The 20,436-nt window shown below is 40.3% G+C and overlaps 1 protein-coding gene across 2 annotated transcripts in view; it reads left to right on the top strand.

Moving 5' to 3' along the window:
- ATP6AP1 (ATPase H+ transporting accessory protein 1) overlaps positions 1–20,436 on the top strand; it is a 60,549-nt gene that overhangs the window by 27,614 nt on the left and 12,499 nt on the right. For both annotated transcript variants that reach the window (XM_068165391.1, XM_068165401.1), the window contains exons 7-8: positions 17,914–18,155; positions 18,757–18,810. In XM_068165391.1, coding sequence (XP_068021492.1) covers positions 17,914–18,155; positions 18,757–18,810 — 296 coding nt within the window. The remainder of the gene's footprint in view (positions 1–17,913; positions 18,156–18,756; positions 18,811–20,436) is intronic.

The raw sequence follows: 20,436 nt of genomic DNA, 5'->3' as shown, positions 1-20,436 counted from the left end.
AAATGAAATGGCTTCACTAAGCAGCTGAAGATTTCTCTGGATATTCCATCGTGTAATAAAGGAGCTGCCTTCCTTCAACAAGGCAACTGCTACATCTTGCCACTCTTATTCTAAAATGCTTTGCCTTTGAGGTCTGGCTGATTTGGTCTGACATTTAGAGATTTGTATTGCCTAATTCTGGGCAAGTGAAGTGTAAATGTCTACAGCATCAACCAAGGTTCTTTTTACAGTCAAAGACTACTCACGGTTTGATCCTTCTGACCTTTTTTTGTAGGGGACTGCTGCAGGATGAGATGAATTTCATCCTTTATAATATTCTTTGTCTCTGACAACCTAACACAGTCCTAATGCTTAGGTCAGATCTTGACATATATTTAGTCAGACAACTCTCACTCAACATTTCTAATCTTTTAGATTAGATGTTTTTAATCTTTCTTTAAAAAACAAAAATTTATCCAAAGAACTGAGGAGTTTCCTGTCAAGATCTTTCTTCCCTTTGAAATTAATTTGGTAGATTGTTTTTCTTCAGGAGAATCAAACCCCTCTGCTGTCTTTATTCTCCTCTTAAATCAGAAGTTCTCTTGAATATATGAATTTTTGTGTTCTTGGGACCTATGATCAAAGTCACCCCTCTACTCCTTCTTGCAGCTAGTTCATTTTTTTGGCTTAAGGTTGTAGTGCATAATTTTATCTGTGCTGTTGTAATTGCAGAGGTTAAAAGGCTCCAGTGATTGAAGAATAAATGTGCTTCAAATCAGAAATCTCAGCATGTTTCCTATCTTTTGAATCCTCATGGGATCCATGTCATATTTTCACAAGTTTGCTTCTGAAACTTTGTGATGGGTTGAGGCTGACCCCCTCCCCACCACGGGCAAAAATGAGACTCAGACAAATGGACTGCAGAAGCAGTCAGTTTTACAGTTGTCTCTTCCCACTCAGATTGAATACTGAGGAACAGCATAATGAAAAAAGGAGACCTGTGCTACATCCCAGCTGATACTAATTCTGCTGACTCCACTTTCTACAGCTGCATTGTGAAGTTATGTTTAAACCTTCTCTTGTCTCCTCATTTTCAGAGAGTATCAGCTACCATGAGCTTTTGATTGCTTCATTCTACAAGCTGTCTGCCCTAGTTGGCATTCAAATTCACTGAGTCTTTGATTCCATTCAGAGCAAACCAATATGACTTATAGGAACTTTGTTCTGCTGTAAGTAGCATGGGCACCTGCAGCACAAGTGGCTGCATTTGACTCTTAAATAGTGTCTCTTGGCAGTGCATCACGACTGAAAAGAGTGTGAGAAGGTGTTACATTCTTTGACAAGTGTTTGTGGTTGCATCGTTTTTGTTTCTGCCTTCTACTTAATGCATTTTTTAATGCAGTGATGCATCTTCCAGTTACATGCAGCTCCTCTCTTTTCATTGACTGTTCAGTTCAGCACTCTGAGTAAACTAAAGTCAGCAATAACCACCCCACTGACTTCACAGCTTCTGATTAATTAAATGCTTTTACCCATGGAATATACTCAAACAATATACAATGGGAACTTTGCCATGAACCAAATGTTAGAAACATGCTTCTAATGTCACCTGCTAGAGTTGGGGGTTCATGGTAGATGCCTTCACAAGTCCTTGAATGGAGGAACTGTCTTATTTACTCTAGTATTTTTCACATTTGAAGGAGCAATTATAGTTTTACACAGTGTAATAAAATAAACTAAATAATAAAAAGAAGAAACCACAGGAATTCCTCATCCTTTAGTCCTTCCCCCACTTAAAGGATTCCATTATAATAGAAAAAACCTTTAACTTGTAGATGAAGAATATGCACTTAATTATTTCCTGGCTAACTCAGTGGGGTGTTTTTACTTAATAGAGGTAGAATCATTTAAAATAATTAGAAAAGCACCATTTAGAACTGTTTTAAACCTGTTAGGTGTCATTCTTGAGGGGAAAAAAAGAAGAAATATTTAGCCAAATTGTCTTGGAAATTGAATGCCAAGGCTGTAAGAAACGCTTGCTAGAAATTCTGCATGATTCATTCCATGTGTAGTCATGTTATATTCTAGGAATTACAGACTCTTATTCTAAGAATAGAGTCTTTAAAGACTGAGGCCAAACCCAACATCCAAGAGATTTAACTTTAACCTAAAGATTAAATCCTAACCTGAAATGATCCATACATTTGTGTGTGGCACGTTGCCTAGTAAGCTCCATTAATTCTGTTGAATAACTGCAAATGGAATGGGAACTGTTTAAACACATCATATTAACATCTCAAACTAGGTCTCAAACAGCATTTTTGAAAGACAAAGAGGAACTTGGGAAAATGACAACACAAAGCCAAGTGACCCTTTCATTTGATAATCTCTGTGGTGAAACATAGGGAAGTTCTCACCCCAAAGACTTTCTTTCAGTAATCTTGAAGTAATCAAAAAAGGTTGCTGTTACTGAGCTGGTAGTAGAAGAGATTTCAGAGTATAATGTAATGTCATCATGTCATAGAATCATAGAATCAATAAGGTTGGAAAAGACCTCAAAGATCATCAAGTCCAACCTGTCACCCAACACCTCTGGACTACTAAACAATGGCAGCAAGTGCCACGTCCAATCCCTTTTGGAATACCTCCATATCATTGATGTCAGATAATTTTCACCTAATTTTTAAACAATAGTCAGGATTCTATTGTATACCTTGTAAATAATACAGTTTGGTCCTAATGTCTGAGGAGAAGGAAGTGGCAAATGTGACATGGGATTTGTGAAGAGGCTCCGTATCCCTGAACAAATGCAATCACAAAACATGCATTTTGTCCTGACAAAATTTCTTGAAACTAAAGCAATAAATAAATGGATACATGAAGAAAATACTATATGGATTTAGAGTTATTGGAGAGACATAAAATATGCAAGTAAAGGTGATCCTGTTGCTACAGAGGGAAAAAAATGCTAAAAATGTGAAAAATACTTTGTGGCAGAAAAAAAGAAAGTAGGGGGGAAAAAAGTGATAAAAGTAAGAGGTTGATCTTTACAATAGAGAGTAAATACCATTGGAATTCACTGGGGACTGATGTTGATGCCTATGCTGTTCCACAAAGGTTTTTTTAGTATGGAAAGTCAACTGAAATTTGAAAGTGTTGAAATTTGCTGATGTGCTGACAAGCTGGAGAAACCACTTAGAGAACAGAGTTACTGGGTGATAAAATGACAGATTAAATCCAGCATGAAGGAAAGTAACACATAAGGAAAAGCTTAAATACACGTATTACAATGTGATGAGTGGCTCCCGTTGCTCAGAAAAGAGATTATGGTGTGAATGTGGGTAGATCCCTTGGAACATCCCAGCAGTCAGCACTGGAATGAATAGCAAGCAGTGTTACAAATCATTTGGAAAAGGAGGTGGCAAAGCACTAACTAGTTCACTAAGTCCTTGCTGACTGCAAATCTGAAGCACTGGCAGTGAACTAGGTGGACCTTTGCTCTCTCACAGTTTAGCTGGTCTTGTATCTTGGCAGTGGAAGGTTGGGATATTTCACATAACATTTCTCTGGGACAGGAATGTGAGAGGTAATATGTAATTTATTAACTAAAGTCCGTAAGCCAGAAGATGCAGCCCACACACTACACAAAACTCCACTAAAGGAAGCTCACGATATTTTCTCCTCATGCTTCCACATTAGGTTGTTACAGAATTGTCTCTTATGAAAATGAAAATAATTGTCTCATAAAACAACAACAACAACAACAACAACCCCAGCTTGCTGCACATAAACAATTTTTCGGATGGCAGCCAGGAAATCCACAACCAAAAGTGACTGTCAGTTGGAAACTGGATAGGTAGCATCCTGATCTTGGTGTCTTTCCCCTACTTTCAGTGCAGGGAAACAGGATGGATTCTCAAGATGCATGGTGATTAAGAATCTGCAAGTTGCCTCTGAGACTTATGAATTCTTTATTTTGTGGAGGGCCACAAAAATGACCAGAGAGCTAGAACATCTCTCTTAATGAAGAAAGGCTGAGAGAGCTGAGATTGTTCAGCCTGGGGAAAAGAAGGCTCTAGGCAGACCTTATTGTGGTCTTCTGCCTCAAGTCTTTTTTAGCAGGGCCTGTTGTGACAGAACAAGGGGCAATGGTTTTAAACTAAAAAAGGGTTCATTTAGATGTGATAGAAGGAAGAAATCTTTTACAATGAGAGTGGTAAAATACTGCAACACTGCCCAGAGTAGTGGTAGAAGTCCCATCCCTATCAACTTTCAAGGCCAGGTTTGCTGGGGCACTGAGCAACCTCATCTAATTAAAGACATCCCTACTTATTGCAGGGTCGTTGGACTAGGTGATCTTTAAATGCCTTTTCCAATTGAAACTATTAGCACCTCTCCTATGAGGACAGACTGAAGGAGTTGGGGCTGTTCAGTCTGGAGAAGAGAAGGCTCCCAGGTGACCTAATCGTGGTCTTCCAGTATCTGAAGGGGGCTTACAAGAAGGCTGGGGAGGGACTTCTCAGGATATCAGGTAGTGATTGGACTAGGGGGAATGGAATGAAGCTGGAGGTGGGGAGATTCAGGCTGGACATGAGGAAGAAGTTCTTCACCGTGAGAGTGGTGAATCCCTGGAATGGGTTGTCCAGGGAGGTGGTTAGGGCCCCATCCCTGGAGGCGTTTAAGACTAGGCTGGATGAGGCTCTGGCCAGCCTGATGTAGTGTGGGGTGTCCCTGCCCATGGCAGTGGGGGTTGGAACTAGATGATCTTTGTGGTCTCTTCCAACCCTGACTGATACTATGATACTATTCTATGATTCTACAATTCTGTGATTCATTGCTACCTCTGAGCACAGAGACATGTATCTTCAGTACCTTCTCCGGGTGCCAAAGTCCATAGGCATGATCTTTTTCAGAGACTGACATGCACTCCCATTTGAGGGAAACAAAGTAACCCTGAACAGTCAGATCCCTGCGTACTCACCTCTGTTAACACCAGCCAAATTACAGCAGACCCAGAGTTAAGGGTAGGAGGGCACTGGGGCTCACCAGTGGACCCCCTGTACTGCTGGCTGAGAAGGGTATAAGAGAAGGAGCAAATTTGCCCAGCATGAGGATGACAGGTCTTTGTTTCTTCTGGGATCCAACCTGGTATCATAGCACTGTTCTAATCCGTATAGGCTTACCAGCTCTATCCAGCCTTGCATGGGAACAGCTGTTACTGGGCTGTTGTATGACATAGCTCCTTAGGGCCACTGGTTCACAAGAAAAAAAAAAAAAAAAAAGTAAGAAACTAATCCTTTTCTTGACAAAATGTCACAAGCCTCATTTAATTTGTCAATGGAAACATTGCTGTAAAAACCACACGTAAAGTAGTGCCTGACATCAAATTTTGTATTACATGGCATATTTTATTCTTGTTCTGTCTGTTCAATTTTCCTAACCCCTCAGTGTTTACACTTTGATTGAAACATTGCAGCTATTCTTCTGTGATGGGATTTCTGCTTTAGCCCAAATGATTAACTTCAAAGATAGATACTTAATAAATAGAATAGAATAGAATAGAATAGCATAGAATAGAATAGAATAGAATAGAATAGAATAGAATAGAATAGAATAGAATAGAATAGAATAGAATAGAATAGAATAGAATAGAATAGAATAGACTAGACCAGGTTGGAAGAGACCTTCAAGATCATCACATCCAACCTATCATCCAACACCACCTAATCAACTAAACCATGCAACCAAGCACCCCATCCAGTCTATTCCTAAACACCTCCAGTGATGGTGACTCCACCACCTCCCTGGGCAGCCTATTCCAATGGGCAATCACCCTCTCTGTATAGAACTTCCTCCTAACCTCCAGCCTAAATCTCCCCTGTTGCAGCTTGAGACTGTGTCCTCTTGTTCTGGTTCTGGTTGCCTGGGAGAAGAGACCATCATCTGCCTGTCTACAACCTCCCTTAAGGTAGTTGTAGAGAGCAATAAGGTCACCCCTGAGTCTTCTCTTCTCCAGGCTAAGCAACCCCAGCTCCCTCAGTCTCTCCTCATAGGGCTTGTGTTCCAAGATCCTCACCAACTTTGCTCCAAGCCCCTCCCCAGCTTTGTTGCCCTTCTCTGGACATGTTCCAGCAAGTCAACATTCTTCCTAAACTGAGGGGCCCAGAACTGGACACAGGACTCAAGGTGTGGCCTAACCAGTGCAGTGTACAGGGGCAGAATGACCTCCCTGTTCCTGCTGGCCACACTGTTCCTGATGCAGGCCAGGATGCCATTGGTCCTCCTGGCTGCCTGGGCACACTGCAGGCTCATGTTCAGCCTACCATCGACCAGTACCCCCAAGTCTCTCTCTGCCTGGCCACTCTCCAGCCACTCAGACCCCAGCCTGTAGCACTGCATGGGGTTGCTGTGGCCAATGTGCAGAACCCGGCACTTGGATGTGTTCAATCTCATGCCCTTGGATTCTGCCCATCTGTCCACCCTGTCCAGCTCCCTCTGCAAAGCCCTTCTGCCCTCCAGCAGATCAACTCCTGCCCCCAGCTTGGTGTCGTCCTCAAATTTACTGATGATGGACTCAATGCCCTCAACCAGATCATCAATAAAGATGTTAAGGAGCATGGGGCCCAGTGCTGATCCAAGGGCACACCACTCGTGACTGGTTGCCAGCTGGATGTGGCACCATTCACCACCACTCTCTGGGCTCGGCCCTCGAGCCAGTTCCTAACCCAATGCAGTGTGCTCCTGTCCAAGCCATGGGCTGATAGCTTGGCCAGGAGTTCTAAAATGTTTCATTCTGCATTTTAGTGCACAATGGTGTAAAAGTTGAATCCCAAATATTCTAGCACCCAGGTATTTCTGCCTCTGAGGCATTGAGCCAAAGCATTTGCAAAATCCATGAACAGAATAAAGATGGTTTCATACTTTATGGTGAGCAGAACTATCATAAGGTGAATGTTAGATCCCGCTTTGCCTCCTTAATGCTGAAAACTCAATTCTCCTTCCCACTACATGATTGCCTTATGAACCTAACATTAGTCCTTGCTACTGCTCCAGTTTTTCTCAGGAACTGCCATGAGGAACAGCTGATTGTGGTCAAACCAAACCCCCAGATGGGCTTCTGTTGCCTGGCATTAAAGCTTCGCTATGGTGTACTAAAAGCAATAGGCATCAAGATGCTAAAACCACACAGGAGTGCAGGAAGGAAGTTGGTCTTTGTTTTCTAATTCCCCTCACCTTATAAAGTTCATTTTACCAAAGTTTAGTATCAAAGCATTGTAACAAGAGTCATCATGACATTAACTTTCAGCCACTGAGGCTGCAGTTAAATGTAACTGCTGGCAAAGGTTGCATGCTTTGGTCTCATTTTGGTTTGGCTGATGAGGTCTAGCTAGTAGGCTAGTGTTAGATGAAAGAAATAATGAAATTGAGATAGATTACATTGGATGAGTTGTTAACTGGAAGGGTAAACTAGTCTTCAGTGGAAATGAGTCTGAGACAAACTTAGAAGAGGAAAAAAGGTTCATCAAGAGAAAAGAAACCATGGTAATGTTCAAAACAACAGTGTCTAAGATTAGCTTTTTCTGGACTTTCTGATGTGGATTTCACTTATGTGTGTGTATATATACATACCTTCTAGCTTACATACACTACTATCAGGAAAATTAGGGGGATAATGAATGCAGGAAAGTGGAGTAGAAGATAAGCACTTTTTCTATGAAAAGTGCTTTTTTTAACTTCCCCATCAAAGAGTTCCAGTTTGCTGGAATTACTGGCCTTTGCCTTTTGATTCAGCAAAGCTAGGAAAACAGAGCTAGACTCCCTTCTACAAGGAGTGGAAGAAAGGACAGCTGGAATGGGGGGCATATAAGGAAGCTGCCTGAGCAGCAAGAGACCTGGTTAGAAAAGCTAAAGCTCAGTTAGTATTAAATCCAGCCAGGGAGAGCAAGGGGAACAGTAGAAATTTCTGTAGGTATATTAATGGTAAAAAGAAGCCTAGGGAAGGTGTGGGGCCCCCTCAGAAAGGAAACAGGTGAGCTGGAGACAAGTGACATGGAGAAGAAATGGGTAGATTCAGATTGGATGTTAGGAAGAAGTTCTTCCCCATGAGTGTTGAGACACCTGCACAGGTTGTCCAGGGAGGTGGTAGAAGCCCCATGCCTGGAGGTTCATAAGGCCAGGCTGGATGTGGCTCTGAGCAACCTGATCTAGTGTGAGATGTCCCTGCCCATGGCAGGGGGTTTGGAACTGGATGATCCTTGAGGTCCCTTCCAACCCTAACCATTCTGTGATTCTATGATTCGCAAGTTCCTGCAGTGCAAGTTCTGGCTTTCTCTGATTTCTCCAGAAGAGTTGTCACACACCGATGGAGAGATGCCAAAAGCAAAGAATGGTGTTGTCACACTGAATGCAGTGTTTTTACAGGGAGAATCTGATCATCTGAAAAACATACTGGTATTTAGACTGTAACTTATTACAGACAGACATGAGGAATTTTATATGTAGCTTTTGAAAGCTTGTATTTGTGCCTGAGATTGACTCAACCCAGATGCAGGACCTTGCACTTTGACTTGCTGAATCTCATGCAGTTGGCACTGGTCCACTTCTCAAGCTTGTCAAAATCCTCCTGGTTGCAGTAGATGATCTCTAAGGTCCCTTCCAGCCTAAGCCATTTTATGATTCCATGATTCCATGATCATTAGATTTTTTGTTTTCCTCATGACAGCCTATACTTGGGACTAACAGTGCTGACAAATCTCTGGGTACTGAGTAACACATTTTGCTCCTTGTCTGTGTTTTTCAGTTGAGTAACCCACCAGACCCTAACCTCAGTCCAATCCTTATTATGTATCCTTTTGCTATTATTGCAACAGAGACTCCTCATCCTTTTCCATATCTCCCATGGCAACTTGGATGCCACATATGAACATAAGGAAGTGGGGAAAACAGCCAGTTGGAGTGGATATTCCCCTTACCAGTCTAAAAATTATGCAAAATCTCTAGCTTCTTTTATCTCTCTGTCCCAAAATCTAATGGTGAATCTGGGGAGACAGGCATCAACAAATACTGCTTGAATGACACATCTGATAGATACCTTTTAGATTAATTCTGTTTTACAATGCAAGTTCTTAATACAGTTTGTTGTTTGGGGTTTGTTTTATTTGTTTGTTTGTTTCCCTTTTGTGTATTAGATTGGAAGACTGATTAACTGAAAGAATGTAAATTAGTTTTAACACCCTAGCAGATGACCAAGACACAGTTTTCATTGCATTAATTGTATTTGGGTTATTTGTCCTATGTGAAATGTAAAAGGGAGAAGTAAGTGTAGCAGCTCCTTCCACTGCTACTCTAGCTTATACACATTCTGTTCTACTTTCTGAAATCAAGATATTTTTATAGGTCAATCCTGCTCTTCCTTAAGTTAGCTGAAAAGGTTTGGTATAAAAATCTGCTAAAAGTTTGAGTGGGAAAGTAACAGGAAATATCATGGGTTGCCCAGAGAAGTTGTGGGCACCTCATCCCAAGAAGTGTTTAAGACCAGACTGCAAGAGGCTTTGAACAACCTGGTCCAGTGGGAGGTGTCCCTAAATACTATTGACATTTATTCTGTCGTGGTTCGGCATACAGTTGCGTTATGAATGTCCAAAATAGCATAGACTTCACTTTGGTGTGATAACAAGCAGTGCTCTAATGATTCCCTACCAGCTGCTAAAGTGGAAGGGAAAAGGAGAAAGTACAGTGTTTAAAAGGAGAGAATTTTCTGAAAGTTTAGTTTCTGGGGTTTTTTTGAGGAGTCCATTCCAAGTTTCAGCAGCACAAACCGAATCCTTCTTTGAAAACATTTCTCTTTGTATAATCACTTCAAGCTCATTCTCTTGGTCCTCTTGTAAATGCCATCAGATATGCATTCTCCATCTGGATCTACCTGTAGATCCACGTAGTCAGCAGGAAAAAGAATGAGATTTCGGGGAAGTTCTTCACTTCTGAGTATATTTCCACTCCACTCTTTCTTTATATGTGTCTGTGTAAAAGTGTATGGGGGCAATACTTAAGTCAAATGGTGTCACAGTTCAGATGTGCATGGATTTTGAATTAGATGATCTTTATTTTAAAGCACATTTCTCTCATTGCTCAGAACTTAGATTTTGTGTTTCACTGAAGAGTGGGCTTTACATATCTGCTTACTTTTCCTGTGTAGACTGGTGATTCTGGTTGGTTTCAAGTTTCAACTTATGAACAAAAATGAAAAATAAACAAATGACAGGAAGTATGGCTAAGTAAAAAATGTTCGGGCTGGCTCTCACAAACCAAAGAGCTCACCGTGGCTTATGCATGCATACAAAAATTCATCTTTATAAATGAGATTTCAATTTTGTTCCTGAGTTTACTCAATGTACATTTTAACTGGCTTTGTTTTCCTTGAAAGCTGAATTGTGGCTTCACCTCAAGCCATTTGCACGGAACAAAATTAATGTGGAATGAAAGAACCACTCCAGAAACTGAATTCTGGTTCTGACAACACCTGCAAGTGCAATGAGTTGGGATTTAAACATATAAATTATACTGTGTTATGTGCCAGTCCTAAAATTTCAAGTAGGATAGGATAGGATAGCATAGGATAGGATAGGATAGGATAGGATAGGATAGGATAGGATAGGATAGGATAGGATAGGATAGGATAGGATAGGATAGGATGGGATGGGATGGGATGGGATGGGATGGGATAGAATAGAATAGAATAGAATAGAATAGAATAGAATAGAATAGAATAGAATAGAATAGAATAGAATAGACCAGGTTGCAAGAGACCTTCAAGATCATCACATCCAACCCATCATCCAACACCACCTAATTAACTAAACCATGCAAACAAACATCCTATCAAGTCTCCTCTTGAACACCTCCAATGATGGTGACTCCACCACCTCCCTGGGCAGCACATTCCAATGGACAGTCACTCTGTCTGTGAAGAATTTCTTCCTAACATCCAGTCTGAACCTCCCCTGGTGCAGCTTGAGATTGTCCTCTTGTTCTAGTAATTTAGTAGGAATGGAAATTTCAAATTTGAAAATCTGCCTTGAAGTTATGATAAGCTACTACCTTGAATTAATAAGTAAATGAGCAAGAAAGGTGCATTACAATGAGCTTCTGGTAATTCCTGATAAGCGAAGCATCTCCACTGGCAATGTCTGGGGGACTCTGGATCACCCTTCAAACATTTCTTTTGGAAAATGCAGTTTAAACATCCTCTTGGCTTAGTTGCAGCAGAGCAGAAATTTCAGTTCTGTCATTTTTAGTTGTAAAGAATGAAACCCAATATTAATTTCAGGGAGGGTAAGAAAGATTGTGCTGCAACAGAGGACAAAAAAAATAGTAGTTGCTGCATCAAAGTCCCCATTTGAATTTTAATTGACTAGGAATTGTGTGCTGCTCTGAACCAGTGGGTCTTTTTCAGTATTATGGATAATTTCATACCTTTGTCAGTGATGGATAGGCAGTATCTCATGGTTCACATTTTGTAATTCAAAGTCATTTCGAACAATAGAACTTGGAAAAATAGTACTTAAAATATGTGCAGTTCACTCAGTAGGCAGGAAAATACATCCTAACAAGACTGGGCCTCTATGTCTTTTGAAAACTAGAAATCTAGGATTTGACCACAACAATGAAGAAGCTTTCCTCACCCTGCATCCTACTCAGGTCATGCTGAGGTCTAGATCTCTAGATGTGTTAGGACAGATTCACACAGAATCGCAGAGAAACTGAGGATGGAAGTGGCCTTTGGAAGTCATCTAGTCCAACTTCCCTGCTCAAGCAAGGTTACCTAGAGCCAGTTGCCCAGTACCACATCCAGTTAGATTTTAAAACATCCCTGAGGATGGAGACTCCACAATTTCTTTGGGCAACCTGTGCCAGTATTTCACAGAATCACCAAGATTATTTGGTCATCTTCACAGTAGAAAAAGTGTTTTGTGTTGTCCAGATAGAATTTTCTGTGTTTGTGCTCACTGCTTCTAGTCCTGTCACTGAGCACCACTGAAAAGAGCCCAGCTCCATCTTCTTTACAGTCTCCTTGATGGTAATTACATATATTTGTGAGATCCCCCTTTTGAGCCTTTTTTTCTCCAGGCTGATCAATTCTAGCTTGTTCAGCCATTCTGTGTAGGAGAAATGCTCCAGACCCTGCTTCATCCTTTACTGGACTGTCTCCATTGTGTCCATGTCTCTCTTTTGCTGAGAAGCCCAGCAGTGGGACCCAGCACTACACATGTGGCCTCACCAAGAGGGGAAGAAGCATCCATTTTTGACCTGCTTGCAGTATCTCATCCAGTACAACCCAGGGTATCATTAACCTCCTTTGCCACACTGCTGGCTTATATTCAATTTAGTGTTCACCAGGAGCCCTAGGTCCTTTTCTGCAAAGCTGCTTTCCAGCCAGTCTGCCCCCGAGAGTGAACTGCTGCATGGGGTTGTTCCTCCTCAAGGGCAGGACTTTTCACTTCCCCGTGTCAAACTCCTTGAGGTCCCTGTCAGCCCATTTCTTCAGCCTGTGGAAGTCCCTCTGGGTGGCAGTATAACTCTCTGGTGTATTATAGGATGAATCCAGTCTCCCGAATAAAACAGAGGGAGACTGCTTGAGATTTCTGTGGAATGCAAGATTGATCAAATTTAGGGCCAAAATCGAAGTTATATTTTAAGATAACCTAGAGGGCAATTAAAAAGCAAAACTCAGAGACCACTGGAAATCATAAAATTGTGAACTGTTCAAATCCTCAAAAACAGAGTTAATTAACTTTGCTTAATGTTGCAGATTTTGAGAGCGCAAAGCACTGCAATGCTTTATGTGTCTTGCACTGACAGGTGAATGAAATGAGTGCAATCAAATACATTCTTTCTGCCTGCTGTACATGTGATTGTATGAACTTGACACTGCAAAGGTGATCTTTGTGGTTATACCAAATTCTAACGCCTACCTTTCAAATTTCTAACCTTTAACTACAGATTTGTGGTACAGTTCTTTCTAAAACCCCCACATCTTTTAACAGGGCTGGTGGTGATGCTGTTTATACTGAGGCCATGATCCTCCATGAGCCAGGTAATATGGAGGAAAACTGACTTGTTTGCATGAGAAGGAAACAGAAATGGTAATTTCAGAAAAAGGATTTGAAATGTGCTGATATTTGACTGGAATGTGAATGCTGAATGTCTTCTGATGTGCCACAGTCAAGCAAGTCAAACAGATCATGCAAGTAGCACAATCTGCCATTCTTCCAGGAGCAGCATCCCTGCACTGAGCATATCATAGAATCACAGAATCATAGAATCAATAAGGTTGGAAAAGACCTCAGAGATCATCAAGTCCAACCTATCACGCAACACCTCATGGCTAAGTAAACCATGGCTTCAAGTGCCATGTCCAATCCCCTCTTGAACACCTCCAGTGATGGTGACTCCACCACCTCCCTGGGCAGCACATTCCAATTGGCAATAACTCTTTCTGTGAAGAAGTTTCTCCGCACTTCTAGCATATTTTTTAAATGATATCTTGTGGGGAAAAAAAACAACCACCAACACTTTATAAATATGCCTGTTAAGACAAGGTCACTATCCACTTGGTATCCCTCAAATGAATTACTGTGGTACATTATGTCTAGATACAGTTCAAGCTGCCAAACCCAGGATCTAGTTCAGATAGTGGGTATTTGTCTTTGGGGTGCTGTGGTAGCACATGCAGTGCCCACCTTCTCCTCCTTGGATGTTACACTCCACGATTCAGGCCATCATAAGTGGCCAAAAGGATTCTTTGACCTCCCCTTTAACAATGTATTTTGAGCTTTTGTCTATACCTATACGACCTAGATATTTTCAGGCTCTTTTCTGCATTGTGAAGTTGAATACCATTAGCAAGATGTGCTTTTGAAACTGCACTTTTTTTTTTCTTTTTTTTTTTTTTTTTTTTTTTTTTTTAATAAAAGCTAAAATTTTAATGTACTTTTGTGATTCCAACAACTTGTTTAATCATGTTATGAGCAAATTTGGAAAAAATGACCATTTGGCAACTAAGTAGGATATTTACAGGGTAGGGTATGTATTTGGTCTCTTCTCCCAGGCAACCAGCACCAGAATGAGAGGACACAGTCTCAAGCTGCACAAGGGGAAGTTTAGGCTCAAAGTGAGGAGAAAGTTCTTCACTGAGAGAGTTATTAGCCATTGGAATGTGCTGCCCAGGGAGGTGGTGGAGTCACCATCCCTGGAGGTGTTCAACAGGGGATTGGACGTGGCACTTGGTGCCATGGTTTAGTAGTCATGAGGTGTTGGGTAACAGGTTGGACTTGATGATCTCTGAGGTCTTTTCCCACCTTATTGATTCTATGATATGCTGAGTGCAGGGGTGCTGCTCCCAGAAGAATGGCAGATTGTGCATGATCTGTTTGACTGGTTTGACTGTGGCACATCAGAAGACATTCAGCGTTCACATTCCAGTCAAATATCAGCACATTTCAAATCCTTTTTCTGAAATTACCATTTCTGTTTCCTTCTTGTGCCATGGTCTAGTAGTCATGAGGTCTTGAGTGACAGGTTGGACTTGATGATCTTTGAGGTCTTTTCCAACCTTGTTTATTCTATGACTCTATACAATGGAAGAGTGCCATTAGTGCACAGTACAATAGAGAGACAGGGACTAGGTTAAGATACAATATGAAAAGAGAAAGGGATTGGACATTTCTTCCTCCTTGTCTCCCTCTTTGAAAGTAGAGAAAGATCTTCCCCTACCTGTTACAATAAGAACAATAACTCCACAGTGAGGATGTGGTCACAGATCTATAGTTGGAAGTGAAAAGAAGCAACAACACCACCAGGACAGTCCCATTGTTCTTGGTGTGCACACCTAAACATAGCAACTAAAACATCAAGAAGAACAAGACTGGAAAAGAACGTATCACCATCTGTTGAACTGATATCCAAAAATCCCATGTTGAAACTAACATGTTTCTATGTTTCATTACCATTCATCACTTCAGCCAACAAACATTTTATTTTCCCAGGATTATTTATTTTTGTTGCATATGTTTGCAACCATGTGATTTAGATTTGTTTGTAATTTTGAATATATTAAATGGACCCAAATCCTTTTTCTTCTCTCTTGCCATTCTGTTTTGGAACAGCCAAGAAAATGCCAGAAACAACAACAACAAAGCAAATGAATAGCTTTGTATGTAAGACCTGTTTGTTTTGAGAAAGATCAGAATGTTGGTGAATCAAAATGTCACCAGATCAGCTGTCTTTCTCCTATCCAAGAGAGATGATTCTGAATTAGGAGGTTTGTGAAGCAGATCAAAAGGAAAAATTTTGTCCAGGCTACTTCTGTTGCAGGTTCAGTTAGTAATTACAGGCTTTAGTTAGTAATTACAGTGTGCAGTTCTGGTCTGGGACAATGTAAATGGCGTCCTTTTTTTTCTGTACTGTGTTTAATCAAATCTTGTGATTGTTCACTGTATATCTGAAATTAAAAATATCATTATTAAATCCAGAGAAAGAAGTCAGAGTTTCACACAGGCCATGGTTCAGGTTATGTAAACGTCAAGGGTGCACTAAACAGAAGAATAAAATATGGCTTAAGGATTGACAACGTGACTTTCAATGAGGCCAAGTGCAAGATGCTGCACATGGGTCAGGGCAATTCCAAGCACAAATATAGGCTGGGAAGAGAATGGATTGAGAGTACCTCTGTAGAGAAGGACAGGAGGGTTCTGCTTGAGGGGAAGTTCAGAATGGCCTGGCAATGTGTGCTTGCATCCCAGAAACCCAACCATATCCCGGGCAGCATCAAAAGAAGAAAAGCCAGCAGATCAAGGGAGGTGATTTTACCCCTCTACTCCAGTCTATGAGACTCCATCTGTAGTACTGCTTCCAGCTCTGGAGCCCTCAGAATATCATGGACCCGTTTGAACAAGTCCGGAGGAGGGCTACAAAAATTATTAGGGGACTGGAGCCCTCCTCTGGAGACAGGCTGAGAGGGATAGTTCTTCCTGGAGAAGAAAAGTTACAGGGCAGATCTTGTAGCAGCCTTCCATTACCTAAAGGGAGCCTGCAAAAAAGATGGAAATGGACTTTTTGCAAGAGCTTGTAGTGACTAGCACCCCTTCTTCACAGGCAAATTCTCCTCCCATTCATATGCTTTTTCAGAGATAAAATGGGATATTTATGAGAGCCTTATGACAAAGTGCCGGTAGCAGAGCAACAGAAATGGAGCTATAGTCCTGTGATTATATTCTAATAGCTTTCATTTTATTTTAAGATGCTTAAACCTACTCCCTCAAGTTAGCCCAATCAAAGTCTCCAATGCAGCATTATTTTCAGCTATTAGCAGGTGGTTTTTAAAGCCCTCTTTAGATGATATGCAAGGCCCACATACTGAAGTCAATTGTTAGACAGGATATAATTTAGACTTCAGCTCTTCCTCTCAGTTTGAAATAAAATGATTATGTTTCAAGAAAGCCTGAGGGAAGATTAAAAGTTTTATACCAAAAGTTGAATATTTTCTTTTGTTGTACACTCCACTTTTAAAGAAAATGGTATTCTTTTAAAATAATGCATGTTCTGATGTATTTGAAAAGGCACTAAGCTGAATTAAAAAGAAATTCATAAAGTATGCATGTAGGGGAGAGGAATATTGCAGTCTTCATGTGAGCATCTAGTCAAAGGTTTTTAACTCAGCTCATTCTGCTTTGTTCATAGAATGAGGTCTCTGCAAAGGTGGGTTGTAAATAACAGATGGCCCATAGCATTTAAAGGGCAGCAGTTAAGGTGACAAATCTCCTGGGATTCCTGTCCACAGGCAGGTTATAAAGTGATATTATAGCCTTTGTTCCAGACTGGAAAATGGCCCTTACCTTTTTTTAAACCCATTAAAAGTTGTTACAGGCAGTAGCTCCACATAATTATAGTTCTGGTAACCCCTTGCGATGCCTCTCATTTCTTGTATCCCAAAGTTATCCAAGGGCAGAGGCCACTTGTAGAAAACAAAGTTGCAAAGCTGACAGGAGTCTTAAAAGGAAGTGACATAGCCCAGATATGAACTGAGTAAGAAATGATCAGTAAGATATGAACAACAAGACCAAGATGTTGTTCAGTCATCTACTATTTACCATTGATATTAATGAGGCTGGTTTGTCAGGATGTCCTGAGCACATTGGTAAAAAGGCATTACCTACTAAAAAGAATTCTTAGAAGCCTTCTAAATGAGCATCCATTGTTTCAGATGTGGTCTGAAGAATCTAAATATAACACTCTGTAGTTAAGTAGTGTCCTTTCATGCCTCTTAAAATAAGGAGGGCAAAAACTATTACTGCTGTTAAGATGAGTGCTCACTGAACTGGCAAGTTGAAGGGTTTTTGTGATTTTGTCACAGAAAAAAATTCCTTCCAGTACATTTCTCTGAAAAAAAAAAAAAATTAGAATAGAATAGAATGGAATGGAATGGAATGGAATGGAATGGAATGGAATGGAATAGAATAGAATAGAATAGAATAGAATAGAATAGAATAGAATAGAATAGACCAGACCAGGTTGGAAGAGACCTTCAAGATCATCTCAGAGACCTTCCAGATCATCTCATCCAACCTATCATCCCACACCACCTAATCAACCAAACCATGCATTAAAAATTCTTCTACCTGTTAACAATAATGAATACTGCTGTCTTAAGGCATCATTAACAACATGGGTTTGTGTTAATTTACCTGACTACTGATGCTTGTTTTCATATGACCATGGGAATCTAGGTGAACACCACCACACTGCCAATTAAATCGACAGACAATCATAAATACTAAGGCTTTAAGAAAGGTGGATGGTACAGAATGGTGAAGGCTTGTGTTCAGTTGAGATTATCTCTTGCAAAGGAGAGGAATTGTTAATGTGCTTTTATTCCAGATTTCTAGAAGAACTGATGAGGTGTGGAAATTAAGACGACAGTTAATGGCCACTGAGGAAGAAGACAGTTTATCATATCCTCCTCTGAATGTAACCACTGGAAATGATACATGCATCCTATTTTATGCAAGAAATTTCAGCCTCACAGCCAATAATTCAGTTTTTATAGATTTGACAAATGTGACATTTGTATCCCAGAATGTGGATATTTCTTCCTCTGAGTGCTCAGACACCAACACAACGTGAGTAGCAAAAGAAATGTCATATCACAATATATGCGATTCTGAAAGTTAATCAGGAATGGTGCAATGTCAAGTCACACAAATTTAATTTTCTTCTTCTAAAGGATCAAAATAAAAAAAAGATAAATTGGATATGCTTAGAAGAAAGATTGAGTAAATATCAAAAAATTGTTTGGCTGCAGCCTCTGATTTTCACAGTTTTTTCTTCATATGTTCCTCACTTCTGTGCTTGTTTACATTTGGTCCAAACAGGTTTCGCTGCGCCCAATCTTATACCCACAGAAATCTCTACTGGCATTAATGAGAGCATCATTTCATTGCAAAAATTCCCTTGAAGGGAAGTATTGCCAGTTACTAGGTAGTAATTCAGCTGGAAGTACATTAATGAAACGGGATCTCTGTTTTCTTTTACTTTGAAGCACCTGCTCTTGGGTAAAAAAATACCTAGAAATATTTTGTCATATTTTTCTGTGTACTGAACCTTTGCTGTATGACTTTTGTAATTGCCTATTGATTTAGAATATTCCCTTCGACTGAAATGTCACAATGATCTAATTAAAGCTGACTACTCTAACATTAAAAATCTGTTTCTTATTCTTAGACTGTCATTAAGATACACAAAGCCTGTGAATGGAATCAGCAGCCTAGAGATAAGGTAACTTATGATCTGTTCTTAAATGTACAAAGCCTGTTTGTAAATTAGGAGGGGAAAAATAAAAAGAAAGGAGGAGGAGTTCAGTGAAAATATTTCTGAAATTATTATTTACTTTGTGTTTTGAGGAGTTATTATTCAGGAGAACAATAGTACAGTCTCTGTATAGGTAATGTACGAATATGTTCAGGTAAAGTTCTGAAAAACTGGGGTAAGCAAGCAGTGATACTGTAAGGATCTGGTAGATGAAATATCCTGTTTTCCTGATAGGATCAGATCACAATCCTGTCTTAGGGAAATCTGTGATTTGTAAACAATTCTAGGGACAGCTGAAATCCACTTGCATGTCCAAGGTTGTATTCAGTCCTACTGTGCATTACTGATGTACTTTGTCATGGCTAGCTTGTGGTTAACGAGATCTGCAAAACCTTCTGCTCTGTGGATGACAACAAGACCACACTTCTACCATGAGGAAAGAAAAGCCAGGAAATGGAAAGACTTGAAAAGACTTGAAAAGGCAGAGGGGGAATTTGGAACTGTTGATCTCACTGGTGGATTCTATGGATGCAGAAAGCATTTGCTACTGTTAGGGGGCTGCCATCCTGCTGCTGGTCCCCAGACAGTTCTTTCCTCAGCAGCAGGAACAACATTCCTTAAGCTCTGACAAAGAATGCTTTTTTTTAAATTTCACTTAAGTACATCACTTAGTTGCTTAAATTTATTTGGGAAGCACCTGGGCCAGGAAACTTGCACTGAATTAAAGTTGCATGTATCAGAGGATGAACTGGGTATTTGCTTGGGCAGTAGAAAGGTGAATAACTTTTGCTATCTAAAATGATATCTTTCTTGAATAAGGGAAACCGAAATAAGGAGGGGAAGCTTAAAGTGATAATGTAGGAGACAGAACTTGATCAGTGTTTTGGTAGGAAAGTAAAAGAGACACACAGCACCAAGGTGATAAGAAGCAATGAATAAATACTAGTATTTACAGTGAGATAGAAGGACATTTCACATTTAGGTAAAAGGACCCACAGAAGGATTTATTTTTTTTATAAGTCAGTGATGTGTTTGAAGTTGTGTTTGGAGAGCACAAAGACACTTGCAGTCATCAGCAGTGACCATGACAGGCATCAGCAAAACAAAATTGCTTTGCTATTTAATATGTCCCCTCAATTAGGGACTACTGCTGTTAGTATAGCATTTTTACTCTTTTTGGCTATTGTAGTGAGCTGCATAGAGGATCCTGAAGAATTATCTTTGGTGTGAAAAGTCAAGCATTTACTGTTTTCAAAACTATAAATTAGCAGAGGGGCATGCATTTCCCAGAATACCACAGGGAATTAAGGATTTCCAATTTAATTGGATCCCATGCCAAAAATACAGGTCTCAAACGAAGACTCCACCCAAGTTATATCTTTACTTTTACTCCAAGTCACAAAATATCACTTCCTCTGCTGCTAGCCTGGTGCTTCTGTCTGCTGCCTGATGTTCCTGTCTCACTCTCATACAGACAGAGCCACCAAAACGGCGCCGTGGATTTTCATTCTGTGCTTTTGCTCATGCTAGTGAAGGTCTTAGCTGCTTTCCTGTAATGTCTTTCTGTGTGAATGAATCTGGTTGCTTTCTACA

This window comes from Melanerpes formicivorus, unplaced genomic scaffold, assembly GCF_026170545.1.
Source record: "Melanerpes formicivorus ecotype bairdi unplaced genomic scaffold, bMelFor1.0.p_v2 SCAF_3, whole genome shotgun sequence".
Taxonomy (NCBI): domain Eukaryota; kingdom Metazoa; phylum Chordata; class Aves; order Piciformes; family Picidae; genus Melanerpes; species Melanerpes formicivorus.
Note: the sequence above shows the minus strand (reverse complement) of the source record. Positions and strands in the feature narration are given on the sequence as shown.